This window comes from Epinephelus lanceolatus, chromosome 3, assembly GCF_041903045.1.
Source record: "Epinephelus lanceolatus isolate andai-2023 chromosome 3, ASM4190304v1, whole genome shotgun sequence".
Taxonomy (NCBI): domain Eukaryota; kingdom Metazoa; phylum Chordata; class Actinopteri; order Perciformes; family Serranidae; genus Epinephelus; species Epinephelus lanceolatus.
The window spans coordinates 38762270-38774925 of NC_135736.1; the positions used below are offsets into that span (position 1 = coordinate 38762270).

Genomic DNA, 12656 nt, shown 5'->3' on the forward strand with positions numbered 1-12656 from the left:
ACCTTGACATGCTTAAGTAGTGTTTGTCTCCTGATAAACTGTTCTGTGGAGCAAGTTAGTGTTTGAAAAAAGCGTAGATGTATTGCATAAAATGGCACATACGTGTTGCTGCTGCTGATGAGGTCATTAACACATTTAAATACACTTTGATTATCGATGATTATGCTGTTGGTGTACATCAGGACTCTGCTTATATGTTTATCAGTAATGTTGTGTCACTGCATATCAGTACATGTGAACATGACCTATATATGTCACAACATTTCCCAATTTTTGGTATGAAGATGAAGACAATGCTTTTTTTTTTATCTTCCAGAATTTCCCGTATGATTCGCCAGGAAAGAGGCAATGCCCTGCTTGTGGGGGTGGGAGGCACAGGCAAGCAGTCACTCACTCGGTTAGCATCCCACATGTGTGGATACCGCTGTTTTGAAATTGAACTGAGCCGAGGCTACAACTATGACAGCTTCCATGAAGACTTGAGAAGGCTCTACAAGATGGCTGGAGTGGAGGGCAAGGATATGGTGTTCCTCTTTACGGACACTCAGGTATAATGGAAGGACCTGGCTGATATGAAAACAATATTTGGATGCTTGCGAATTGCTTTTTTTTTCTTTGCAAGTATAATTAGAGATGTCCATTCTCTCTTTTTAGATTGTGGTGGAGGAGTTTTTGGAGGACATCAACAACATTCTAAACTCTGGCGAGGTGCCCAACCTTTTTGAGAAAGATGAGCTGGAACAAGTACTAGCTGCCACCCGCCCCAAAGCCAAAGAGGCTGGAATCAGTGAGGAGAACAGGGATGAGGTACACACAGACACAAACACTTCCTGTAGAAAACAGTCAACATTCAGGCATTGAAAATGCGTCACAGTACATATCTACGACATATGCAAGTTATGGGCTATCTGCCAGATTGTCTCTTGGCCTGGCACAGTAACACAACTGGTCTTTTCAGAGAGGTTTGAATAATTCATTCTGCAGCAATGCCAGATGTGCCCACTGAATGTTTACGACGTTAAAATCAACAGATTGTCAGTATCAAAAGCTGTCAGTAGCCAAAAGATGAAAATTAAGATCTTGCATAACATTTCAGGCACAACACACATACAGTTTTTCACACAAAGGGCCAAAGTAGCCATAGAGTCTGGGCAGGAGCACATAGTTAAAGTCAGTGCCCCATAGCGAGCTGCAAGAAAACATTAGCCTTTAATGTTATCTGCCTGCTGAGACCAAACCTCCAGAAAGTATGGAATCTCTCAATGTGTGTGTGTGTGTGTGTGTGTGTGTGTGTGTGTGGCCCTCAGGTGTTCCAGTACTTTATCTCTCGTGTACGGGAGAAGCTGCACATCGTGCTGTGTATGAGTCCTGTGGGTGATGCCTTCAGGTCCCGGTGTCGTATGTTTCCTTCACTGGTTAACTGCTGCACTATTGACTGGTTTGTACAGGTATGCTGAGATAGCTCCCATTGTTCTAGCCATATCTAGTCACACATTATGATTCAGTTTGGTTTCGGGTTGTAAAATTAAAGATGATTATTATTTATAAAGAGAATATTAATACAATTATTCTAAGGGGATCATCTCCATGTTTGTTAGGATGTTTCATTCCCCCATCTTAAACCAGTCTACAGCACCATGCTTCTCTCTGTCTAATATTAAGTATTGCTGGCTCTGGCAGCTATATCTAAAATTTAATTTCTTCTCCACACTGACATAATTTTCCAGCCCATTCTTTTATCTCATTGCATGTTTATTGTTTTAAAACTGTCCTCTCTCTCATCCACTGTTCTGATCATCTGCTCTTGTTCAGGATTGTAGTTTATGGCTTACTGTCCTTATTTTTATGTTTATGTCTTTAGTTAGCACATTGAATTTTTGTTTTTAAACTCATTTGTGGGAGCTTGTAATTTGCATCTTTACTAAATGTCTTTATTATTGCATTTTGTAAAAATTTTATGACTTTCTATTGCTGTTCTGCTGAATCACTGTGCAAATAAACAAAACATATAAAAACTGTATATTCTTGCATTTGCTGCTTTTCTCCTTTCCCATTTACCCCCTGATGCCCAGTGGCCTCGTGAGGCGCTGCTCTCTGTTTCTGAGGCCTTCTTCCAGAATGTGGACTTTGGCAGTGAGGAGCTGAAGCAGAGCTTCTCAGCCATGTGTGTGGAGATACATGTAAGTGTCACTGACATGGCTGAGCGATTCTACTCAGAGCTGAGACGCCGATACTACACCACCCCTACCTCCTACCTGGAGCTCATCAACCTCTACCTGTCCATGCTGGGGGAGAAGAGACAGCAGTTAGTTCTTGTAAGTCTGACCATCAAAATGCACCAATTGCAGTTATTAGTAATTATCATTATTTTGTAGATTATGTGTGCATGTGAAATATGCATCATACCTTTATGTGTGGCTTTATGTGTAGGCCAGGGATCGTGTGAAGAACGGTTTGACCAAACTGCTGGAGACCAATGAGCTTGTGGACAAAATGAAAGTGGACCTGTCTGCTCTGGAGCCAGTGTTGAAACAAAAATCAATTGATGTTGATGCCCTCATGGAGAAACTGGCGGTAGACCAGGAGAAGGCTGACGAGGTTGGTCTGTGTGTGTGTGTGTGTGTGTGTGTGTGTGCGTGCGTGTGTGTGTGTGTGTATGTGTGTGTGTGTATGTGTGTGATAAGGCAGCATTAACACTGAACTTCCAAAAGTGTGTTTGTTGTTTCGTAGAAGATACTGAAAAGGCATGATAGCTTTATATCATGGCTGAATTGCATGTGCATGTATCATACAAAAATATCCTTGCCCCAGGTGCGTAAAGTAGTGACAGAGGATGAAGCTTTGGCCAAGGTCAAAGCTGAAGACACCCAGGCCATAGCCGATGATGCCCAGAGGGACCTGGATGAGGCTCTGCCAGCACTGGAGGGCGCCAATCAGGCCCTTAATTCTCTCGACAAGGCTGACATTTCTGAGATCAAGGTGTTCACCAAGCCCCCAGACCTGGTCATGACGGTCATGGAGGCTGTCTGCATCCTGCTCAACTGCAAGTCAGTTTCCTTCTCTCCCTCTAAAAACTAAAACTTTTCCTCCTCAAAGATGTTTTGTTAGACAGGTATCTTCGAGAGAAGTGATCTTCTCCTCCCAGCTGATATTCCATAGTTACAATCTCCCTTCTCATTAATTATGTCACACCCTAACACAGTCATTTTCAACCAGCTTTATATCATAACAATTTGGGTAGTATGTGTAAATAGACTGTGGTAAACTCCATTATGCCAGCACCCAGATCTTCCTGCTCATTTGTCAGCAAAAATTTGCTGGCTCGGTCCTTTCCCTCGGACCAAACAGTAAAATGAGGCTATGTTTATCAAACATAAACTAAGATCATGTTACTGCACTGCTTATTTTTCCCCTAAAATGTCTTCAGAAACATATTTTAATGCACTGTTTAGCTGTTATATGAGTTTGTGAACAGGAAGTGTGCCCCATATTGTTTTCTGTCTTGTGAAAATGTAGGTTGAACATACTGAGTTTAAACTGTAAAACTGGGCAGTGCTGATCAAATATGAATATATTCCTCGACTGCATTGCCTGTTTCTTGCCTTAAATGTTTTAGAACCATATTTTAGCTTACCATCAACTGTAATACTAGATAGTTTGTTAGCTGGCTCCCATATGTTTTCGGACGAGCCAACACTGCCCAACTTGCATTATATCACACATCAGCAGGAGCGTTTTTTTGTCCGATGTGGCAAAGTGCATTAGGTAATTGTAGGTTTTCAACCTCTTGAGCAAAAGTGAATGCTACAGCCCTTCTTCTCTGTTTTCTCTGATGATATAGCAACAGTTTGAAATTATTATTTTTTCTACTGCATAAATAGCCTAGTTTTATGAAAAGACCATCTTTCCTACAGTGAAATACTTTCTTAAGAAGTAAATACATCAAATAGGGATGGCAGATGCCATTTGATGGAGCGTTTTCTTAATTAAATCATAAAAACACGGGAGACAGACCAGACTTTAAGGATGAAAGACTTTAATAGCTAATCTCACATGATGTGTGTTTCATTTGTTCACATCAACACCATTGGCAAATGTTCATCTGAAAACACTTTGGGATAAAAAGAGAATGCGGGGATGGATACCTAATCCAATGTCAGTTTAGGATTAATGACTACAAAAAAAGAAAGAACACCTAAGAGGAAAATATTCGACTATAACATCTGTGTCCCAAAAAAAGATTGATCAGGCATCCTGATTTCATCCCATTAATCATGATGATCCAACATTATAATCACAGTCATCACTATAGCCACCTTCGTTATCTTGGTATGTGTGATATCTTCTAGGGATGTCCCGATCCAGCTTTTTCACTTCCGATCCGATACTGATATTACAGCCTTGAGTTTTGGCCGATACCGATACCGATCCGATCCAAGCGCGTATTATACATAATCACTTATTTTGTTGTCAGTCATGTTAGAAAAGGTTTGATCAAGCAATATTACTCTAACAAGAACAACTACTTAATCAGGGTTAGTTAGAATGATCTACAACAGTTGGTATGAGAAACTGACCCATTTATTGTTAACAGGGTTAAATAAACAAACTTTAAACTTGAACATTAACATTAAATAAAAAATATAGCTGGTTTGCTTTTGCTGCTTTGGCCCCTTAATAAATAGAAAATAAATCAACACAAGAAATCTTTAAAATGTCTAACATTGAAATTAAAATAGCAGCAAGACTCCACACACTTGTGCTTTGGCCCCCTAATAAATAAAAAAAAAGATTAACACCACAAGACATTGTTGACATTTAACAAGTGTCAGTGCCAGCCTGGTGCACAGGCACACAATATTGTACAACTGTTTAAACAAGCAATAGTCCATCCATGGCTCCAGTTTCACTAATTGTGTTCAAAACAATGCCATCAGCGCTCTTTACTTAAACATTAAGAGTGTAAACCAAATAAAAATATCACTCTCAAAAAAACCAGAGCAGAAAACAAATACTCAGTTAACTAAGTTGACGCTACTCTTCCCACCCTTCCCTCCATGTGTGTCTGCCGTCTGCATGCTGGCCTGGTGGATTGATAGTAAGTGCTGGAGCGGATCACTGGAATGGACTGCTTGAATCGTGGAGCACTGGGCTGGCCAGAAAACCTGGATCGGAGTCCGTGAAAAACTGGATCGGAGTTCTTGGATCTGCATTTTTCCATGCAGTCCGATCTGATGCCGATGCCCGTTTTTTGCTAATATCGGGGACATCCCTAATATCTTCAGCATAATCATAATCACCATCATTTTAGGAAGTCCAAAAATCATCATCATCATTATAATCGCAATCTTCTCTGTTGTTTTGCAGCCACTCTGCCAACTATATAAGATTTGGGCATATTTTTTAATCCCACATATTTTGTAGTCAGCATCCAGATGGATTACCCTCCCATCTCATGACTCAGCACTCATCCCTCTGTCAATCCTTAAATATCACCAGTTATTAATCTGCTGCATTGCTGCGCTAAATCCAATCCTTCCCAATATCCTGTCTACTTTCACATTTTCAGCACCCACTGTTTGGCTCTGCAGCACACTAGCATTATGCTGAACTCTCACTGACTTTGCACTATGACAAGTTAAGTGCATATGAATGTGTTATAAATCAGTTGATAGATTAGACTCTAGACTTTTGTTTCTGCTTGTTCTTGGTTGTATTTGATTTGTAATTGTTGCATGTACCTTGTATGTTGAAGTGGAGTGCATTATATTTATAGTATCATGACTTACAGTAGTTTGCATTAGCATGTGCCTTTAATATTTGCAAGTAGGGTTTCATTCTTGTATCATTACTAGCAAATGACAGTTCCAGGCTGGGTTTGCTAACTTATGCACCATGTTCTATGACTGTAATACGTTCCAGAATATTACCATTGAAAATCAGCTTACGTCATTCTTTAACAGATATATTTTGGCCCTATAAAAATTACGCCACACATGCACACATATTAATTACTATTGTAATATTGGTATTGTGTTAGGCCCCCCCCCCCACAGCTCCTCACTAACATGCCTGTCTCCCTACAGACCAGACTGGACTGGTGCCAAGCAATTACTGGGAGATGCCAATTTCCTCAGGCGTCTGACAGACTATGACAAGGACAATATCAAGCCGCAGATCCTGCTGAAGCTGCAAAAATATGTCAACAACCCTGATTTCATACCTGAGAAGGTCTGTTTGGATTTCGTGTCAAACACTCTGATATGTCAGTCAGATTTTTGCTGCTTACAACTGCTTAAGTTTTGATTATGGTATTATGGTCATATGTATGTCTCTGATTTGAACTATGTCGATTTTGTGATGGCATGAATCATCAATTTATGGAACATAACACAGGATGCTTCAATATCTGCTACTTGGTGTAATTCCTTACTGGGTTGCTGTTATTAGGTGGTGAAAGTGTCCAAAGCCTGCAGATCAATGTGCATGTGGGTCAGAGCCATGGATCTTTACTCCAGAGTCCTGAAAGAAGTCGGTCCCAAGAGAGAAAAACTAGCTAAGGCACAGGTCAGTAACATACAGCTGAGTGCAGCATGCATATAGGTTTTAATCATATTACAATCTAAAGGAATGGCCTTTATATGCTCTTACTTTCAATCTCAGTGCTGTCTATTTTTGTCAAGTGTGTTACAGTCAAAGCATTCTTCCACTAAACACCAACCCTGGGTGTGTAACAGCTCAATTGAAGTAAAGTTTACAGACTTTGATAACACACATAAGACAGGGCTTAACAACAAGAACATTTAACAAAAGTATAAAATTGGTTCGATAATAACTGTAAAAGTTGATAGACAAAACAATCGTTTTTTACTTTTCCTTTACTCATAGCCTAACAAATTATATGCATTATTATACTTTTTCTTACTCACCATTAGTTTAAGTCAATGCACCTCCTGACAGAACAGCACGGTTGAATTTCAGCCGGCATGCACGATTTGTCAACCTACCATAGGTGAAAGAGAACAGCTAATGTTGCCGTAACAAAAGCAACAAGTTAGAGGAGTGAGATGCTTGGCCAGGTTAGTCGGTTTCCTGAGTGTTTTATCTTGTAACGGCATTCTTTACATATGGCATTTGCTCTTTGTGTCATCACTGCTGATTTATTCCTGAGATGGGAGTAAATATCCTTGTCGTCTTTTCTTGTCTGCTTGCCATTATCCACTTGGCACTGTTTGACAGCGACACAGCTATGCAATGGGAATTTCAAAATAAAGTTGTATCTTAAAGATGACAATATGGATCAATGTATTAATTTTGCATCCATGATGTTGGATTGTTGATCATTGTATTGATACATCAATCCAGATTGATGCATCCTTACACCCTTAACCAGTACATTCTTTGTTCTTTCTCAGTGTCAGTCAGGATTGCCCTGCACATATTAGACCAAATAATGAGAATAAAACATTGACTTAATGTTCCCTTAGTGGTTCATTAATGGTATTTTCCTCTGCTCCCTACTCTGTTCCAACCCATGCAGGAGGAGCTGGACATGACGATGGCAACCCTGAGGGAGAAGCAGCAAAAGCTTCAGGAGGTGGAGGACCAGATCAAGGTCTTACAGGAGCAGTTTGAGAGCAGCGAAAACGAGAAGGAAGAATTGGGTAAGGGGTGTGCACTTTACATTTTACCACTTTAAACTCGTTCTGGGGTTTAAACTGCCCAGCTACTGTATATTTAATACGAACTGATGTGTGAAAATCTCAAGAGATGGAGGAAATTCTACCAAGAAGTGCTCACTTATATTTCTGCATACAAGGATGTTTTATTACCCTCTGGAATTGAGGAAGAAAGTCTGCCATCATTTACCTTGCTAATACTTTTTCCCCTCTCTTACTTCAAAGTTAACACCATGGCTCTGACACAGGCTCGGTTGACCAGGGCAGGGAAGCTAACTTCTGCTCTCGGCGATGAGCAAATACGCTGGGAAGAAAGCGTTGCCTTGTTTGAGCAAGAAATCATCAACATTGTGGGGAATGTCTTTATTGCAGCTGCCTGTGTGGCTTACTATGGAGCATTCACTTCCCACTACAGACAGCTGGTAGGTTCAATCTGATGAAATTAAATTCAGAACTTTTGAGGACTCCTCTGGTGTGCAGAACTTGTAGGTTTAGTAAGAGCATACTCTGCAGTCTTACACCTTGTTCCTTGCTCTAACAGTACAGTACGCCTCTTTATGTTGCGCTGTCTTTGTGAAAGAAAATAAAGTCCAATTTTGTCTAATTATTGTACTTCTGCTTAGAGAATCAATTCCCAGGACAAAATAGATGTATGTTAATGGCACTGAACTGAATGTGTTTGTACATTATTAAAACACAGAAGTACATTATTACAATCAGTGATAAGAAAGCGATTAGTAAAGTAGAAACATTATAAAATATGCAGAATACAGAAACAAAGATATAAAATAAAACACCACAAACCAATCATCTTTTAAACAAAACAAAAAAACAATTAATGAAAACTAAAATGAATGCACTCATACATGTGTGTGTGCCCCCTTTCCCCAGCTGATTGACCAGTGGATAAAGCAGTGCCAGGAGCTGAACATCCCCATCAGTTCCAGCTTCAGCTTGATCAACATTCTGGGTGACCCATTTATCATCCGCCAGTGGAACACAGAGGGTCTGCCTCGTGACACCGTCTCTACAGAGAACGGGATCCTGGTAACCGAGGGCCGTCGCTGGCCTCTTATGATTGACCCACAGGATCAGGTGAATGACAAACTGGGACCTAACCCAACTTAGGCTTCATCCACACTAATGCATTTTTGTTTTTAAACACATAACTATTGCAGTGTTTACACCTAGTGTCTACACTAATCCAGCATTTTGGGACCCCTAAAATGAAGACATCTGAAAATGCTGCTTACCCTGTTTCAGTTTGAAAACTCCTGGGTTGCGTTTTAGTCCGGAGGAGCGGAAACAGATGATTTGTAAAAGATGATGCAGACACCCTTGTTCGCTTCTCGATCGGGTCTTAACAGCTACAATGTGTCAGGCCACAACATTATAGCTAAGCCAACAAACCTTTTGAAACAAACCTCCATGTGTGGGTAGCCCAACATTACTCTTTTCCCATTGCCACGGCTTCTTCCAGCGATTAACAATGCTCCCGGTATCGCTCTAATTTGTCGTCATATTTGCTTTGGAACAACTCCCAGCCTGTTTTTTCAGCTAATGGCAGAGTAGACAATCTGCTTCGTGTTTATACCAATATGCGCATGCCTAGTGCAGTTAATGGTCATATGATTTCAGCCGTGTTAAAAAGGACAGAGATTCTTTCTGAAACAGCGCTAGAATGCTTGTGTGTATGGAAATCATTTTTGTTTAAAACACTATCTTAAAATTACACATTAGTTTGGATGTGGGCTTACCCTTCCTTGTCTGTCTGGATTTCATGTGATGTTACACTGGCCACATGGCCATGATACCAGCAGAAAGAACAAATAAATCTCTCTTAAAATAGAACTTGTTGTCAGACACAGTCAGAGACAAAGTCAAGACCAGCCGCTGCCCCAGGACATGCAGTTCCCAGCTTCCCCACACAGAAAGGACACAAACCAGCTCACTCAGATTTACAAGCACGTACAGGATGGCAATATTGTCAAACTTCAGTTTTGAGGCTTCCGTTCAGCTCACTGTTCTGTGTCTTTTTGACCACTGTCAAGTCCAATTTTATATCCTGTCAGGTTTGAGCTTTTTTTTTCCTCCTTCCCCCCTGTAAGTCTTGTCTGTCATCTTTTTCTGAGCAGCACTGCCCTGTCTTGCTTTACATAAACAGGAATGCACATATGGGTCAGACAGGTTGTTTGTGAAGCCTTCCGTGTCTGACTGTGCCTGTCAGATACATGGTTCACTGTAGATGATGTATTGTACACTCCCACAGGATTGAGCTCAATCACATACAGTATTATGTTTTTTATCACTGCCCTACCATTGCCACAGTCTCCCTGTATTACATCAAATGCGACAGTGCATTCTTATCTTGTACATATTATGTAAACAGGCCGTCTTTTGTTACATTAGATATTACAATATACAATATAATATACAATATTATTTCTTTTATCCTCAGGCCAACAGATGGATCCGCTCCAAGGAGGCCAAGAATGGTCTAAAAGTGATCAAGTTGACAGACCCAAACTTTCTTCGCACCCTAGAGAATGCCATACGCATGGGCATGCCTGTACTGCTAGAGGAGGTAGGAGAACACATAAACATGTTTGAGCCTTAAGGAGGTGATTTATTTTAAAACATGATTCCATGTATAATTGATGGTGTGTATAATTTACAATTTTGCCATTTAACAGAGCTGCATATTTACTTCCACTGACTGAGCTATGTGACCTTTATTTGACAGTGTTGTTTATTATCATTTATGTGTAAGCATTTTTGTATTGTGTATTTAGTTAAAGGAGACCCTAGATCCAGCTCTGGAGCCCATCCTGCTGAAGCAGACATTCGTGGCTGGTGGACGGACGTTGATCCGACTTGGAGACTCAGATATAGACTATGACAAAAACTTCAGGTTCTATATGACCACCAAGATGGCCAACCCACACTACCTACCAGAGGTGAGGGCAGCATGCATACTCCTGTAAATCCCCATATTAGGTTATCCTGGCATAAACAGTTGTAAGATGCAATGCCAGTGGATACACTTGGAGTCTTAGATTAGATGAACAACAGCACACCACTGCTGGTTGCCTCAAGGTTTTTTTTTAGAGAAAGAAGCCCAAACAGCTTACAGCTATGGCAACCAGATATTTATAGGCTTGCAGCAGGGCTGTTAAATTTAATTTTGGGAGTCAAATATAAATCAAATAGTAACAAAATAAATACCAATTAAATGTCGAACTTACTGTTCGAATACAATTTGAGTATTCGACTTTCGCATCAAAATCGGTCTCTCTCATATACCTATCGGCTATGCGAGATCATACTGGAGATGTAACTTTAAAGATAGGTGAGTAGCCTACTTGCTATCTTTCTACGTGTACACTTTTTAAACAGAAAACACGTTTTATATTGTTTTATGTCCTGGAAATGACATTTACTGTCATTTACCACGATAAGCCTAATCCAGCAAACTGGAAACTTTCATCCCCCCAGCAATCTCACTCCAGCCAGCTGCCATCTTATTTTACAGTTCAAAACAATCATTTTTCAATACCAAAATAACATCAAATACCCTTTAATTCGGATATCAATGATTTGCGCTAGTGGGGAAGTGTTTACTTCATTTTGCTATCATTTACAGTCGCGCTAGTTTCTCTCCTTTCTGCGCTTCGCCCATCCACGCACACTCAAAGCCGTGCCATAGCAGAGAACAGGAGAGGAGAGAAAGGTCAATTGAACATCACTTGAGCTGACAACAACTCGTTATGTTAAGCAAAATGAAAGCAAATGCCACAGGCTTAAGCTAATATTAGTGACTAGTGAAAAGCAACTGTTTTGTCAGTGACACTTGACTACTATTATTGAGCTGAATTTTAATGCCAAAACTATATTTTATATGTGTAAGTGGAGTCAATTTAATTGATAATGATAATGATTATGATGAAACTTGTTATTTTAAACCCCTATTAATTAATTGGGTCAGAAATAATAAAGTTGGGCATGAAAAGTTTTTATATAAATTCAAATGGGATTATAGAGGAAGATTGGCAGCTCTAGCTTTCACAAAAACACGTTTTGTAGACCAAAAGAAATGGTAACACAAAAGAACCTTTGTGCCCTGGTACAATTAGTGCTTGGCTTCCCGTAATGGGCATCGACTGTGGTCAGTTTGCAGGCATTTGTCAACATGTAGTCTCCTGCCAGCTCACCAACTGTGTTGTGGCCTTTTATTCAACAGCAGCCCAGGAGAGCAGCAGCACTATGTGAATGCAAGCTTTTATTCCAGTGTTGTTTCAAACCTGCGTGCAAAAGGGCAGTAACTTAGACAACATGAGCCCATTTGACTATTGTATTTTGGTTTTACATCAGAGGTCAAAAACATGAAAGATTTTAAGTGCCATGGCAGTTAAAGTCCCATTGCAAATTAGTTGTTGTTTGGGGAACATGTAGAATTGTGTTTGAATTGACAGTTTCACTGTGTGTGTGTGTGTGTGTGCGTGCGTGTGTGCCTTCTTGTTGCCCATCAGGTTTGCATCAAAGTTACAATTATCAACTTCACCGTGACTAGGTCTGGCTTGGAGGACCAACTGTTGAGGTACAAACATGCATAGACACACATGGGAGAAAAAACAAATTGCATTTACAAAAATCTATATGTACGTCTATATGTACCTCAGTAATGACTAACTGCATTGTCTTTTTTACCTAAGGATATTTGTATTTGATTTAGTTTCTTTCTCCGACATTCTTTTCTCTACCCCGATCCTCTTGCAACCCTTTTTCTCTCCTCAGTGACGTGGTGCGTCTGGAGAGTCCACACCTTGAGGAACAGAGGAATGAGCTAATTTTGCGAATCAATGCAGACCGCAACCAGTTAAAAGATATTGAAGACCGGATCCTTAAGCTTCTCTTCACCTCGGAGGGGAATATTCTTGACAATGAGGAGCTAGTTCAGACTCTTCAGGAGTCAAAGGT

General features: G+C 40.3%; 1 protein-coding gene across 1 annotated transcript in view; it reads left to right on the forward strand.

The window, feature by feature from the left end:
• dnah6 (dynein, axonemal, heavy chain 6) overlaps nt 1–12656 on the forward strand; it is a 64617-nt gene that overhangs the window by 33829 nt on the left and 18132 nt on the right. The window contains exons 49-63 of the mRNA XM_078166339.1: nt 317–548; nt 655–807; nt 1308–1448; nt 2073–2315; nt 2431–2598; nt 2812–3047; nt 6087–6231; nt 6451–6567; nt 7541–7664; nt 7905–8101; nt 8571–8774; nt 10138–10263; nt 10472–10636; nt 12209–12276; nt 12474–12654. Coding sequence (XP_078022465.1) covers nt 317–548; nt 655–807; nt 1308–1448; nt 2073–2315; nt 2431–2598; nt 2812–3047; nt 6087–6231; nt 6451–6567; nt 7541–7664; nt 7905–8101; nt 8571–8774; nt 10138–10263; nt 10472–10636; nt 12209–12276; nt 12474–12654 — 2500 coding nt within the window. The remainder of the gene's footprint in view (nt 1–316; nt 549–654; nt 808–1307; nt 1449–2072; nt 2316–2430; nt 2599–2811; nt 3048–6086; nt 6232–6450; nt 6568–7540; nt 7665–7904; nt 8102–8570; nt 8775–10137; nt 10264–10471; nt 10637–12208; nt 12277–12473; nt 12655–12656) is intronic.